Source organism: Mauremys mutica, chromosome 1 (genome assembly GCF_020497125.1).
Source record: "Mauremys mutica isolate MM-2020 ecotype Southern chromosome 1, ASM2049712v1, whole genome shotgun sequence".
Lineage (NCBI taxonomy): Eukaryota > Metazoa > Chordata > Testudines > Geoemydidae > Mauremys > Mauremys mutica.
In genome coordinates, this window is record NC_059072.1 from 27,701,995 (window position 1) to 27,718,148 (window position 16,154).

The following is a 16,154-nucleotide window of genomic DNA, read 5'->3' on the forward strand; positions in this document are numbered from 1 at the left end:
ATATCATTCTGACTTCAATCTTATTATGATGTCAGAAAACTCCAATATAGTTATAACCATGAAATGCACCATTATCTAGCACTTATTCCAAAACATATTTATATCACATTAACACTGATGCCATGTCATATTAAAGATAGTAAGCTGAATATTGCTTGAAATTTACTTATCCACTTGTGAGAATGTCATAGCCCTACTATTTGTTATCAGCAAATGACACTACTCTACATCAATACTGTATAAGAGGGGAAATGTGTACATTCATACAACACACAACTCACTTTATGGACCCTTAAAACCTTGGTTGCTATTCGTGAAAGAACGCTACAATATCGTCACCCCTTTTCACAACATGATCTTGCAACAACTAGCATAAGTTATTTTCTTAAGTAAGGAGAATAGAGACAGTACTAGGCCTCCACCTTCTTTTTCATTATTTTAGATTTCCTCTTCACTTCTCTGTCTTCCTGACAAAATTCTTGGAGATGGACCAATCTAGGGAGAATGTAAATGCATCAAGAGCATACATTTCATTTGCTCTGAATAGATCAATTACAAAAAGAGAGAGTAGTGAAAAAGGCCTCAAGGCTACAAAAAGAATGGAAATAAAATACAAGTAAGAACCAGTTGCTGTCCCTACACAATCCCCATCAATAATCCTGCACATTTGGATTTTTAAAAAAAGGCATTGTCAAGATATTTTATGATCTGAAAATATTTTCCTCTCGCTGCTATTTATAAAACACCATGGAACCTGAACACTATTTTTCCATTATACGTATACACTGGTTTGCTATTGTAAGACTGCTCATGATTGCAGGCCTAATATTGATCTTTTAAAAAAAAACAAAAATAAGAGCATTGAAGTGTGAGTTCATTTTAAGTAAAATACACATATAGGGTCTGCAAAAGATATAAGGAAAAAAGTAGGTTAAATATTTTAGAACTATTAACCTTGTCAGTGACCTTTAGCTACACAACAACACCCTTTGTCAAACTACAGCAGGGGCAGGCAACCTATGGCACGGGTGCCGAAGGCGGCACGCAAGCTGATTTTCAGTGGCACTCTCACTGCCCGGGTCCTGGCCACCAGTCCGGGGGGCTCTGCATTTTAATTTAATTTTAAATTAAGTTTCTTAAACATTTTAAAAGCCTTATTTACTTTACATATAACAATAGTTTAATTATATATTATAGACTTATAGAAAGAGACCTTCTAAAAATGTTAAAATTTATTACTGGCACGTGAAACCTTAAAGTAGAGTGAATAAATGAAGACTTGGCACACCACTTCTGAAAGGTTGCCGACCTCTGAACTACATCAATGAGAAGACAGATCACAAATTCCAGATCCAGAAATCACAGCGGTAAATATAGTTTACTGAGCACTTTATTCTAATTTACAAGAAAGATTAATATACTGTGTGTTAAATTTATTACGGAATGTTCAGTGATTGTAAAGTGACACAAGTGGATGAAGTGACTCTTCTATCTTTAAAATGCAAAGTCCACAGGCATCCTCTCAAAGGAGTTCTACAAAATAGGTTCATATAGAGATATACAGGCACACACACAAGCATGCGCACATCCACACTTCTAAAAGTGCAGCTGTAGCTTAAAGTGCTGAATGTACCAAATAAATACAAAAGGGGGACAGGAATTTGCGATGTAAATATGACGTTTTTCCTTCTTTTACAGGTTCTTGAAAAGCAGACTCCCTCCCCATGACTGCTGGTCCCAGCTCTCTAATGGCTGCAGTCAGAACTCTGCTGGCAACTTCATGTATCCACTACTGAATAGCCAAAGAACATGCAGGCTTAGGCTACCTGCAGAGAGGGGATACAGCAAGAGGTACAGTAAGTGAGCGTATTCCCAATATTATATGATTTTGTAATATGTTTTCTCATGAATGTTATCGTCTCTTAAAGGAAGACTGTTCTTCAAAATCATGCAAAATAAAAAACATACATGTTAACACAGAGGATATGCTGAAACTTCCCTTTATTTAGGGCAGTTATCACCCTACCCTACATTTCTAAATTTATATCTAAGTGAATCTACTAAATGAAATGTTTAATAAGAGCATACAGAAAAAAAATATTTTAATGCTGATGTAGTAGCCCCCCAATCCCAACTACGTAATTCCAATCATAGGGGAAAAGTGTCTCGTATCCGTATTACTTTCCTTTTTGAGGTTGTTGCCCTTCTAATCAATTTGAGGCCTCCTTGTCCTAAAGCCTCCATCATCACACTTCCTTGTTAGTTTCGCTTCATATCAGGGCCTCTTAAAAAGAAGGAAACCTGAGAGATAGTAACTAACCCAAGATCATAAAGCAGGATTTTAAGAATTTGAGCCTTCTTAAAAAAAAACAGCAATTTTTTTTTCATTTTTATTCCCACCTTCTTCCTGCTAAGGATTACTCCTGCCTGACAGGACAGTATATTGATCTTGAAAAAAGAACATTCCTTTTCCTCAGGTAGAATCTGCGAACACCAAAGCACCTTTTTCAAAGAGAAGAGAGGCAGAGGGTCAATCTTTCCCTCATCCCTTCCACTCACACTGGGTACAGTTTGTGTCAATGCACAAATTCTAACCTCTCCTCTCCTTCCCCTCCTCCCCCCGCCCCTCAGGGTGCAAGCATCCTCTATTAATCCTTCCTGGCCTGGAAAACATGGGACCAAACCAGAGAGTCTAATTTAGATCTTCCACCAGGCAGCTCAATGTACCAGAGGAGTCCCATATTCATAGGTGAAAATGGAAACAAAATACAACATAAGACTGAATGTGTGCCCAAACAGTAACTTTACATATAAACATTATGTATATACCATATACAGACTCAATACCTGTGCACAGTAGGTTAAGGATAGAGTTTCACAAACACTTTACCAGTGGTTCTCAAACTTTTTTACTGGTGATCCCTTTCACATAGCAAGCCTTTGAGTGCGACCCCCCCCTTATAAATTAAAAACACTTTTTTATATATTTAACACCATTATAAATGCTGAAGGCAAAGAGGGGTTGTGGAGGAGGTTGACAGCTCACGACCCCCCAAGTAATAACCTCACATCCTCTGAGGGGTCCTGACCCCCAGTTTGAGAACCCCTGCTTTAAATGCTCTTACTTTTATTGTTTAATGTCACCCATTTGTTAGTATAGATTTCTTTTACAAAACAGCTTTTTAAACTGTAATTTTTAAAGGTCATAGAACAGAGGCAGGCAAACTTTTTGGCCTGAGGGCCACGTCGAGTTTCCAAAATTGTATGGAGGATCAGTTAGGGGAGGCTGTGCCTTCCGAAACAGCGAGGCGTGGCCCGGCCCCCACCCCCTATCTGACCTCCCCTGCTTCTCACCCCCTGACGGCCCCCGGGACTCCTGCCCCAGCCAACCCCCCATCCCCTAACGGCCCCCTGGGACTCCTGACCCATCCACACACACCCCGCTCCCTATCCCCTGACTGCCCCCCGCCACCCCATCCAACCCCCCCTCTCCTTCCTGACTGCTCCCCCCAGGACCCCTGCCCCCATTCAACCCCCGTTCCCTTCCCTCTGACTGCCCTGACTCCTATCCACACCCTCGTCCCCTGACCACCACCCCGAACTCCCCTGCCCTCTATCCAATGCCCCCCTTCTCCCTGTCCCCTTACTGCACTGCCTGGAGCACCGGTGGCTGGCGGCGCTACAGCTGCGCTGCCCAGAGCACCAGGACAGGCAGCCGCGCCACCCGGCTGGAGCCAACCACGCCACTGCACAGCACAGAGCACCGGGTCAGCCCACAACTCTGCAGCTGCACTGCCACCCAGAGCATTGCGCCAGCGGCGCAGTGAACTGAGGCTGCAGGGGAGGGGGAACTGCAGGCGAGGGGTCGGGGGCTAGCCTCCCTGGCCAGGAGCTCAGGGCTCAGGCAGGAGGGTCCCGTGGGCCGGACATAGCCCACGGGCCGTAGTTTGCCCACCTCTGTCATAGAAGGAAAGTTGATAGATAGATAATATTGTTTCCTACTGTGTAGTGAATAAATTCAGTATATTTTTAGGTTCAGGGAAAAGAAGGTAGATATTTTATAGTAATAATGAAAAACTGTATCTGACAGACTGTGTGAAAGTCTTTATTTGCTGATTTCTGACCCTATAAACTGCGTAACTAATGAATGTCAACTCAAATCACTAAAATAGTAGTATCTCACAATGCTCAAAAATCTCTGAATATTGTAGAAAGTTTACTGTACATGCACAATATCCAATTCTTAATTTTTATCTTGACCTTTTCAGATTTACCTTTTCCTTTCAAAATACTTAAAACCATGAAGCAACTTATGAATTATGCATTTGCCAAATTTAACTTTTTTTTTAATCAAGGGCATTTTTAATGGATCATGAGCATAAAATGCATCTTTAAAATCCTTTCCTCCTTTTCTAATTATATATAACAATACTTTAGAGACATAGGTTCATGTTGGTCAGCCATCAGTTTCTTCCCAGAGTTCATACTGTATTTTGACACACATTTTGAGCAACAATATATTTTGATCAGCCACCAGTTTTGTCATAGCATTTGAGCTGCTAAAAATATATTCTAATTGGATTCACCACTTCATCGCCGTACCCTTCACAGAAGCTCTAAAAATCACAGTTAACACCTGTTTCCTGTACTACTTTCACCCCATCATCCTCTCTCCTATCACCACCACCATTTATTTGGCCTAACATTTACAGTTTATATGATATCGAGGTGCGGGATAAATGGATAAATGGATAAATAAAACATCTTATACATCTTAGGCCTTTTCTTCATGACTTTCAATTTATACTCGCAAGAATAACCCAAAGCTTTTCTTACATTTCTCCATTTTGGAAAGGTGACTTAAACAACCCACTCCCCCCACCATTTTCTGTATCTCTCATTGCTCTGATATTTTGTCATGCTAGAGCTAGTGAAAAGCAATATCATGGTTTAGTTCTTGTCTTCCCTCACTAGTCTCATAAATCCAATTAAACTGCTCATATTGTTTTTAAAGCCATGTTTGCCCCACAGCACTTTCTCATTTTTAATTATTTGTCTTTTATCCTATGTTCCCTTAACTTAGATTTCCAGTGCACTGCCATTATGCTTTATTATGTTTACACATTCATTCAAATACATTTTAGATAACATCATTTCAGCTAAAAACGCCTGCTTAGGTGTACTAAATTACTAATTACAATTCTGGCAACTCATTTCCAAAATATATAATACTCAGCTGCACACAGATTAAATGATTTAATTCAAATAATATTTTGATTTGAATTGATCTTATGTTGCCCTCAGATGAAATAATTTTATTAACACAAGTTTCTGTTAAAATTAAATCTCAAGCAAAACAGGAGTGAACAGGTTTGATTATTAAAAGCACCAAAATAGTCACTAAGAGGACATTGCATGTCAAAAATCTGAATGTCAAAAATAAAAAAATATTATTTAAAAATATCTATGTAAAACGATACAGCTACTTATAATTATAATAATCTGATTGACAGATAAAATAATTGCTTTAAAAACACTTGAGTCATTTTGTCCTTACCTGCAGGCATGAACCATTATTACTGCATGCAGTGACTGTTCCATTTCCTAGCACAGACTTGAAGAAGCATCACATCTATCTTACAGAATGTGACTAATTTGTGTGTTTGCAATTCCTAAGCTATTTGCAAAGGCCACTCCCTTTCAACATAACAGGATATTTAATGGTTAACCAAATTATAATTTTCTACTAACCTAAATTTAACAGCAACCTTGGTAACTGTAAAATGATTTCCTCTAATACAAAACAAAAAAAAATCTAATTTTTGAAACTGAATTTAGAAATCAAGATGCTTTTTGGGTGAAAACAAAAATTAGAACACAGACTGCAACAAGAGTATATATAAACCAGTAGTCTGCTGTATTATGATTTGCATGCTGCTGATGATTAGACTTCATTAAAAACAAAAATCAATAACCCTTTGCAAAAAGACACAAAGCTTAACCAAAAACACAGATTCAATCAATACATTACAATAACCAGCATGCAATACATCAACAATATTAGCAAACTGACAACAAAAAAATGCCCTATGCTGCTTCTTTGCATTGCTACACCATTAATTGTCCATGCAAGAGATGTAGCTGTACCTTTCTGAAGAGGACGACTTCTCAGAGTTAACTGACATCAGCAGCTCAATCTTCTGCTTGATTTCTGGAAAAATCAAAAAATATTCACAACCAAGATTGCCTGCCCTTGCTTTCCAAAGTCTTATTATCAAAGGATTTTTTCCTAATCCCTTTTGTTCAGAATGAGGCCACAAGATTCACAGTACTTTTGTAAGGACTGATTCAATGGTGATCAAAACGAAAAAGCTCCAGAGGCATCAGGCCTTGCTAAACTATGCACATGACTGTTTATGAAAGCAGGAAGTACCATTTCTTTTAAGCAGAGGGGTGGTTACTCTTTTGAGGTTGAGCTAACATATTTACTAGATGATTCTTATCATAACAAATTACAAACAGATGCACAAATTCCAGCTTCTACAAAAAATCAAACAAATAGTTTGGGGAGTAAATTATTCTGCAGCTTTGCTACCTAAACATATTTACTACCCTTCTGAATCTTCATTCCAAAAGCCCTGAAAAATATGGCTCTTTGAATTATTTTTGTCACAAAGAATGAAGTATTTAATCACTACTTTAATATATGGATCAGAAATCATAAACAGCATATACTAATATCTGAATTTCTTAAATTAAGATTACAGGGTGCTCTTTCAAATACACTTTGAAGGCCAAATTTAAATTTACCTTCAATTTTTTATTCCTAATACCTTAATTGCCCCTCCTAATGCTCACAACCAATGAACTGCAACACCCATTAGCCAAGCAGGGCTGATACCTAATACTTGTTCTAAAAGAAATGTCCTAACAATGCCATTTAGAACAGAAATATTGAGAGCCAGATCAATTTTACTAACAGACTACGGGGGGTATCCCCATACCATCTGTGATTTCTATTTCATGAGATCTCAAAACCAAATACACATGGATGGTTTTAAAAATAATTTAAGATTATTATGTAGCCAGAAGGTCTATTATTTAAATGCAGCAAAGAGTCCTGTGGCACCTTATAGACTAACACGTATTGGAGCATGAGCTTTCGTGGGTGAATACCCACTTCGTTTAAATGTTTCAGATGAAAACCAAAGGGTACTATCATAAAATAAAGTTGACTGATTATAATCTTAAAATCCTATTATAGCAGAGCTAGAAGCACTACCTATATTTAATGTTGACTGACACTTCCCATTCTAAGACCCTGTTTTCAATTGCTTATAACTTTTCTAAACTTTAACTATTCAGGCTGAAATTTTCCATGCCATTTCTGAGCACGAGATTAAGAAAAAGCATGTTTTTCCCATGTTAAAATAAAAACGTACAACCAATTCATTAAGAAGCTCTAGCATTACCATGCTTTGGACCAAGGGCTTGAAATTTAGCAAGAAATAGGGTGGGGGTCACCTTGCTGTCTGGGATGTGTCTTTTGCTTTCCCCAAACTGCACAAATTTGGCTAAGTTATAAGCCTCCAAAAAGTCTCAGTTTACACATGCTCAGTAGATTAGAATTTGGTAGATAAATTTTCCAAAGTCCCTCTCTGCACTGACCATACTCCATCATGGGACAGAAGTGATGAAGGGTGGGGGGGGGAGCAGACAGTGTGGGAAGGGAAGCAGCAGCTGGGATACACAGGAGCAGAGAAGGACAAGAACTGGGACCTGTGCAGGAGATAGAGAGGAACAGAGATGGAAGAGGGCAGAAGTCAAGGTGTGGGAGTATGGATAGAAGCAGAGGGAGGAGGGACAGGATCCAACAGGGACAGGGACAGGAGTGTTGGGATGGGGCATATTGGAGCAGAGACAGGCTGAGGAGGGGGAGAGGGAAAGCAGGGGCAGAAGGATCTAGAACCATTAGAGAACCATTCCGGACAGAACCTGGAATGAACCCAGGTTCTAAGTCTTTACACCCCTCTGCTGTCAGCAAACAGAAGTGAAATCCACTGGTAAAGCATGTGTCTCAATCCCCTCTAGTGGCTGGTCCACATAGAGGACAGGACAACAGCCAATTACTTCTACCACTCTGTTAGCTCAAGTGGTAGAGGTCTCTCTGCTCTATGGATCTGAAAGTCCAAAATCTGCTGATGACTCAAGCTGGGAATTAGTATGGTTCCATATTGCAGAATTTCTGTTTTTCCAGTTTGTTTAAAAACAAAATAAAAATACACACCTGAGGAGATGACAGCCAAAAATCTATGTTAAAAGAACATCAGATTACAAACTTAAGCGCTCAAGCTAGAAAATGCCAGAATTCAGGTTGCCTGTGCAATCTTAATTTGGTCCCCATTCATTATATGCATATTCATTATGATACAGACTCATGTCACATATTTTGCCACTCCTCCCACCCCGAATGGATAGTGCTCTAGGAATGAATCATGCTGGTGTAATGAAGGAGGCAGTTATCTATAGGACTGCTGACTCATTTGTTGCAGAAGTTGGAAGGTAGGTAGTGACTGAGGAAGGGGACCGCAGGAAGAGAAAGGATGGTTTTATGGTTAAGGAAGTTGAATGCCACCCTGGATAATTAGATTTTACCCCGTCTCTGCCACACAGTCCCTATGTGATGCTGAATAATTCTCTTAAACTAAAATGTTCACAGCTGTCTACTAATTCCGTGTTCCCCATTTTGTGGGTGCCCAACGTGAGACACCTGGGGTCAGATTTGCAGAAATGCCAATTACTAAAACTGAAGTCAACCGGAGCTGTGCTTTGAATATGTAAAGTTCTATTAAAAAGAAAAGGATAAGTATTCCAAAAAAAATAGACTATAAGTATTTCAAGTTGAACACCCAAATTTAGTGGACATGGGTCAGTTTTGCCCCTACTATCTCTGTGGCTCAGTTCCCCAGCTGTAAAATGGGGATAATACTATTGTTTAATCTTACAGAGGTGTTGTTAAGATAAATTCATTAGTATTTTCTAAATCACTCAGACAGGAGGGTTACAGCACCATAAAACACCCAAACAAAAGTAAGACTTGGGGCCACAAACTGAATGAGGACGACAAAAAGACATATTGAGTAACTACCCATTAACTGAATGAGGCAGGAGTCCTGCAAGGGAAACAAATAGTAAATGATCAAGTAATTAAAGACTATACAATAACTTCTCACTTAACATTGTCCCAGTTAACGTTGTTTCATTGCTGATCAATTAGAGAACATGCTCGTTTAAAGTTGCACAATGCTCCCTTATAATGTTGTCTGGCAGCCGCCTGCTTTGTCCACTGCTTGCAGAAAGAGCAGTCTGTTGGAGCTAGCTGGGGGGGCTTGAACCAGGGTGGACCAGCAGCCCCCCTATCAGCTCCCCTAAGTTCCCTGTGGGCAGCCTCGCCGCACTGCCATGTGCTGCTCCTGCCCTCTTCCTTGGAGCTGCTCCTGGGAGCCTCCTGATTGCTTTGCGTGGGGGATGGGGGGGTGGTGCTAATGTCAGGGTGTCCCACTCCTGCTGCCCCCCACTTCTTTACCCCTTCTCCACAGGGGGGAGGGGAGACAAGACAGGGCTCAGAACCAAGGGAACTTGCTGGCAGCAGTTGCTGTCTCAACTTGCTGATCTACTTCAAAAGCCAGTGTATTTAGAGTGGGGTCAGCATAATTAAAGGAGCAATACACGTCTCTCTCTCTCTCACACACATACACACACAGTGTGTGTCTCTCTGGCTCTCTCACACACACATGGTGTGTGTCTCTGGCTCACTCACACACACATAGTGTGTGTCTCTGGCTCTCTCTACCATGCTGTGTCTCCTCCCTACATTAATAACAACGTGTTAACCTTTGAGGGCTCAACCGAGTGCTAGTTCATCATTTAGCAGTAAGGCATTCCCTGGGAAATATCCCATCCTCTGACTCCACCACCTCAACCAAGCTTCACAATCATAATTGCTGTGTACAATATTAAATTGTTTAAACCTTCAACTGTGTGTGTGTATGTGTATATATATATATATATATATATATATATAGTCTTTTGTCTGGCAAAAAAAAATTCCCTGGAACCTAACCCCCCACTATTTACATTGATTCTTATGGGGAAATTGGATTCGCTTAATATCACTTAGCTTAAAGTAGCCTTTTTCAGGAACATAACTAAAATGTTAAGCGAGGAGTTACCGCAAGTCAATATAATTTGGGGTTTACACACGAAAGGATGTGTGCACGAGTGCGGAGTACATTCCCAAGCTGAGTCCTCCCATACACACTGATTTCAGTCTGTGTCTGCAGCTGGGTGTGGCCTTACCTGTGTGTGTGCTAGAGAAGTTTGGTGGAATGGGCGGTCTCAGTGGGACCCCAGTATATCAGGTGGCATCCTGGATGCAGGGTCCAACTCATCACACTCTTTAGATAGACCTTAATATATTTGAAGACTGATATCAGGTCTGACTTCTTTTCTCAAGACTAAATATTGCCAGCTTTTTAACCTTTCCTCATAGGCCGGGTTTTCTAAACCTTTTATCACTTTTTGCTCTCCTCTGGATTCTCTCCAATTTGCTCACATTTGTCAAACTGTGACACCTAAAATTGGACACAGTACTCCAGCTTTGTCCTCACTAGTATCGAACAGAGCAAAACAGTTACCTCCAGTGTCTTACGTATCACACTCCTGGTCATACACCCCAAAATTATATTAGCCCTTTTCATAACTGCACCACATGTTGACTCATATGCAATTTGTGATCTACTATAACCCCCAGATCCCTTTCTGCTGTACTACAAACTAGCCAGTTACACCCCATTTTGCATTTGTGCATTTGATTTCCGCCCCCCAACTGGTCATGCTTTGCAGTTATCTTTACTGAATTTCATCTTGTTGATTTTGATCAAGTCTCCTATTTATCAAGGTTATTTTGAATTCTATTCACATTCTCCAAAGTGCTAGCTACCCCTCCCAGGTTGGTGTAATCCACAAATTTCATAAATATATGCTCTACTCCATTATCCAAGTGATTAATGAAAATATTGAAAAGTACTGGACCCAGGACACTCCACTAGATACAGCCTCATAGTTTGACAGGGAACCATTGAAAACTACTCTTTGAACATGGTTTTTCAACCAGTTGTGCCTCAACCTTAAACCTTACAATAATTTAATCTAGTACACATTTTCCTTGTTTAATTTGGATATCAAATTAACTTTATTTTATGCTGTCTGTATTGAAAATTAATAACCATTGTAAAAATTATTGGGAGGAGAAGGAAGCTGGAGATTTTGACAGCTGAGTAGGAGACAGTTGGCGCTTTAGCAGCAAGTAAGAATGAGCAGTGATTTTTGTATGCAGGAGACAGTGGAGTCTTAGGGCTAGTCTGCACTGAAAAGTTATATCAACATAGCTACACCTCTCAGGGGTGTGAAAATTCTACTACCCGACAGACACTGTTAAGTCAACGTAACTCCCCGTATAAACATCACTAAGTTGACAGAAGAATTCTTCCATTAACCTAGCTACCATCTCCTGGGGAAGTAGATTACCTACAGCAGGGGTCGGCAACCTATGGCAGGCGTGCCAAAGGTGGCATGCGAGCCGATTTTTGATGGCATGCCGGGTGGGCTGAGGTTCCCGCTGCTGGCCCCTTACCAGCTGGGGTCCCGCCACCGGTCCCACTCAGCACCCGCTGCTGGCCCGGGGGAAGGAACCCCAGGCTGGCAGCGGGCTGAGACCCCAGCTGGCAAGGAGCTGGCAGCCAAAACCCCAGAGCGGCGGCGAGCTAAGCTGCTGAGTCCGCCGCCCCTCTGGGATTCCACCGCCAGCTCCTGCCAGCCGGGGTCCCGCCGCCGGTCCCACTCAGCACCAGCTGCTGGCCTGGGGGATGGAACCCCAAGCTGGCAGTGGGCTGAGACCCCAGCTGGCAGGAACCCGTGGTGGAAACCCCAGAGCGGTGGCGGCTGTCACTGTAGCGATTCAACTGTAGACATAGCCTTACTGGGGAAGAACATATAAACTCCCCCTTTTGGATAAAGGTGAAAGTGACGAATCTGGAAGGAGGCAGAATTAATATACCACCCTCAAACCTCTGACAACTAAGTATCTCAATATCTGCCATTGTGTGCAATGACACGTAAGCAGAAATCGCGTTTTGTTCCTGCTAACATGGTTAAATAATTCATTATTGATTAAGTTAAAACTTAAACATCATTGAGTTCAGAGTCAACTCTCTTTGGGATAAATGAAAGCAGTTCATGCTTCTCTCATAGCTATTGTCTCAAGTTGTCTCCAGATTTAGGCACACATCACTGTGTTGTTTCACATGTGGTTCACATTCTGAAGATTAACACTGCGGAAGAATTTTCTTTTTAAATGAAAGCTTAGGCCTGGTCTACACTAGGAGTTTGTGTCGAATTTAGCAGCGTTAATTCGACTTAACCGTACACCCGTCCACACCAGGAAGCTAATTAGTTCGACCTAGAGGGCTCTTTAGTTCGAATTCTGTACTCCTCCCCGACGAGGGGAGTAGCGCTAAATTCGACATGGCTATGTCGAATTAGCCTATGTGTGGACGGAAATCGACCTTAGTAGCTCCGGGAGCTATCCCACAGTGCACCACTCTGTTGACGCTCTGGACAGCAGTCCGAGCTTGGATGTTCTGACCAGCCACACAGGAAAAGCCCCGGGAAAATTTGAATTCCTTTTCCTGTCTGGCCAGTTTGAATCTCATTTCCTGTTTGGACATCGTGGCGAGCTCAGCAGCACCGGCAACGATGCAGAGCTCTCCAGCAGAGGAGTCCATGCAATCTCAGAGTAGAAAGAGGGCCCCAGCATGGACTGACCGGGAAGTCTTGGATCTGATTGCTGTGTGGGGCGAGGAGTCGGTGCTTTCGGAGCTGCGCTCCAAAAAATGGAATGCAAAGACCTACGAGAAGGTCTCCAAAGCCATGGCAGACAGAGGATACAGCCGGAATACAACGCAGTGCCGCGTGAAAATCAAGGACCTGAGACAAGGCTGCCAAAAAATCAAAGCGGCCAACGGACGCTCCGGAGCCCAGCCCCAGACATGCCGCTTCTACGAGGCACTGCATGCCATTCTCGGTGGATCTGCCACCACTGCCCCACCAGTGACCGTGGACTCTGACGATGGGATAGTGTCGATGGCCAGTTCCTCGGCAATGTTCGCGGACAGGGAAGATGAGGAAGGGTTTGAGGAGGACGAGGCAGGCGACAGCGCTTACAATGCTGATTTCCCCGACAGCCAGGATCTCTTCATCACCCTCCCAGAGATCTCCTACCAACCCTCCCCGGACGTTAACCCGGACCCTGAATCAGGGGAAGGATCAGTCGGTAAGTGCTATAAACATGTAAACACTTATTTTTGAAAGAACAGGAATGTTAACTATGTGAAAAGAAGGTCAATGTATATGGGGATAGAACAGAAATCCACTTGGGAGATCTCCACGAAGCTCTCCTGGAGGTAATCGAAAAGCCTACGCATGAGGTTCCTGGGGAGAGCTGCCTTATTGGGTGCTCCGTGGTTGCACACTTTTCCGCGCCAGGCTGTCATCAGGTATTCTGGGAGCATTGCCTCCATGAGCATGGCAGCATAGGCCCCTGGTTTGTGCTGGCTTTCACGCAGCATGCGCTCTCTATCTGTCTCAGTGACCCTCCTCAGGGTGATCTCGCTCGGCGACTCCTGCATTTAATTAGGGGAATTAGTGTTATGTTAGTATTGGGAATGCTTCACTTTTCCTTTGCATAACAATAAGCGTCGGTTTACAGCCACGTGGTGGAGGCTGCAGAGGGGCAGCATACAGGGATCTTTCCTGGGGACAGCCGCGAGGGGGTGGAACAGGGGCAGAGTTTATGCTTTCCGGATTGCTTGCAGCAGGAGGGCACTGCTATACATTAAGTTTTAAGCAGCCTAAAGTCTACGGCTTACCATGCCTGGCTGCTCCACGGATTCTGCTGTCCTGCCCCACTTGTCTGATCTCTAGTGCAAGACCCCAGGCAATGAAAGCGAAGGCTGAAAATTCGAACTTGTCCTGAGTGCGCACGAGACAGGTGCTGTGCATGGTCTTGTTCACAGAGAAAGACTAGACTGTGTTCATTGTTCGCAAAAATGTATCTTTGTAAGGAATTCACTCCCTTTTTCCCATCACACAGCTGCGACTGTCTCCCGACCTGCCCCAGCATCCCCCTCACAGAGGCTGGCAAAGATTAGGTGTCGAAAGAAAAAGACACGGGACGAGATGTTCGCTGAACTTATGGGCTGCTCCCGAGCCGAGGCGGCCCAGCAGAGCCAGTGGAGGGAGAACCTCTCTCAGTACCAGCACTCACACAGCGAACGGGAGGAGAGGTGGCGTGAGGAAGACAAGCAGGCGACTCAAACGCTGCTTGGACTAATGAGGGAGCAAACGGACACGCTCTGGCGCCTTGTCGATGTTCTGCAGGACCGCAGGCAGGAGGACAGAGCCCCCCTGCAGTGTATCTGCAACCGCCCTCCCCGGCCACAAAGTCCCATACCCCCCTCACCCAAAATAACAAGAAGGAGGGGCGCCAGGGGCTGTGAAAACTGTCACTCCACCCCAGCAGAGTGCTCAATTACCCAAAAGCTCTCATTCCCTAAATTTTGAGAAGTCCTTCCCTTCCTGACTCACCCAAGCGCCAATACCAGTTTCATCCCCTAACTGTCTAGTTGATTATTAAAAATACTTTGCTGTTAATTACTGTTTCTGTCATGTTTTTGTACAGAAGACTGTGTTGGGGGGGGGAAGGGGGTTGGTAATTGCATAGGACAGTCACCTTTACCAGGGTACAGACACGGGGGCAGGATCAGTAGCAGGTCACACACACAGTGCAGTCACTAGGCACCCTGGTCGGTATGGGAGGTGGTTTCCATGTTCTGTGTGGGTGGGGGGTACGTGACTTTGTAGCGGGGGAGGGCGGTTACAGATCTTATGCTGCGGTCCTTGTCCTGGACCACAGAGCCACGCAGCAGGGGAATCTGTAACCGTCCTCCCCCGCCACAAGGTCACATAGCCCCCGCACACAGAGTCCCAAAAAGGAGGGATGGCAGGCTCCATTGAAACAACCAGTCCGGCACTGCGGACCGCTCTAGGAGCAGGAGCCTGTCATTCCTCGAGTTTAGAAGCGGTCTTTACATCACTACACACCCTACCCAGCACAGTGTGCGTCCCAGTTTCAACCCTTTAATGCAAAGTCATTAATAAAGAAAACGTAGTTAAGTAACAATGAAACATGGATTTTATTTTTACACGTGTGTTGGAAGGGGGGAAACGGGGTGAACAGGGTATGTAACAGCAGAGGATAGTCAACAGTAACTGGGTAAAGAAACAGGGGCAGGTTCAGCTTCTCTGTAAAGAAACTGAATAGTCACAGGTCACACTGCTCGCTGAGGAACCTAGCTTTCAAAGCCTCTCGGATGCACAGCGCTTCCCGCTGGGCTCTTCTAATTTGCACGGCTGTCTGGCTGAGTGTAATCAGCAGCCAGGCGATTTGCCTCAACCTCCCATCCCGCCATAAAGGTCTCCCCCTTGCTCTCACAGAGATTGAGGAGCACACAGCAAGCTGCAATAACAATGGGGATATTGGTTTCGCTGAGATCCGAGCGAGTCAGTAAGCTCCTCCATCTCCCCTTGAGACGTCCGAAAGCACACTCCACCACCATTCTGCACTTGCTCAGCCGGTAGTTGAAGAGTTCCTTCTCACTGTCCAAGGCGCCTGTATAGGGCTTCATGAGGCAGGGCATTAGCGGGTAGGCTGGGTCCCCGAGGATCACTGTAGGCATCTGCACATCCCCAACAGTTATTTTGTGGTCCGAGAAGAAACTACCTTCCTGCAGGCGTCTAAACAGACCAGAGTTCCTAAAAACACACGCGTCATGAACCTTGCCCGGCCACCCGACGTTGATGTTGGTAAAACATCCCCTATGGTCCACCAGTGCTTGCAGCACCATTGAAAAGTAGCCCTTTCGGTTAATATACTGGCTGGCCTGGTGGGCCGGTCCCAGGATAGGGATGTGAGTTCCATCTATAGCCCCACCGCAGTTTGGGAATCCCATCGCGGCGAAGCCATCTATGACGAC

General features: G+C 43.6%; 1 protein-coding gene across 9 annotated transcripts in view; it reads right to left on the bottom strand.

Annotated features, from left to right (window-relative positions):
- Nucleotides 1-16,154, bottom strand: part of SRPK2 (SRSF protein kinase 2) — a 308,919-nt gene that overhangs the window by 214,799 nt on the left and 77,966 nt on the right. For 5 of the 9 annotated variants that reach the window (XM_045030005.1, XM_045029982.1, XM_045030015.1 and 2 more), the window contains one exon: nucleotides 6,148-6,211. The exons of 1 other annotated variant lie outside the window; for it this stretch is intronic. In XM_045030005.1, the coding sequence (XP_044885940.1) occupies nucleotides 6,148-6,185 (38 nt within the window). In that variant the 5' untranslated portion in view covers nucleotides 6,186-6,211. Of the gene's footprint in view, nucleotides 1-6,147; nucleotides 6,394-16,154 lie in introns of those variants that run through there. 3 more of the 9 variants (XM_045029936.1, XM_045029927.1, XM_045029944.1) reach the window with 3 other exon arrangements.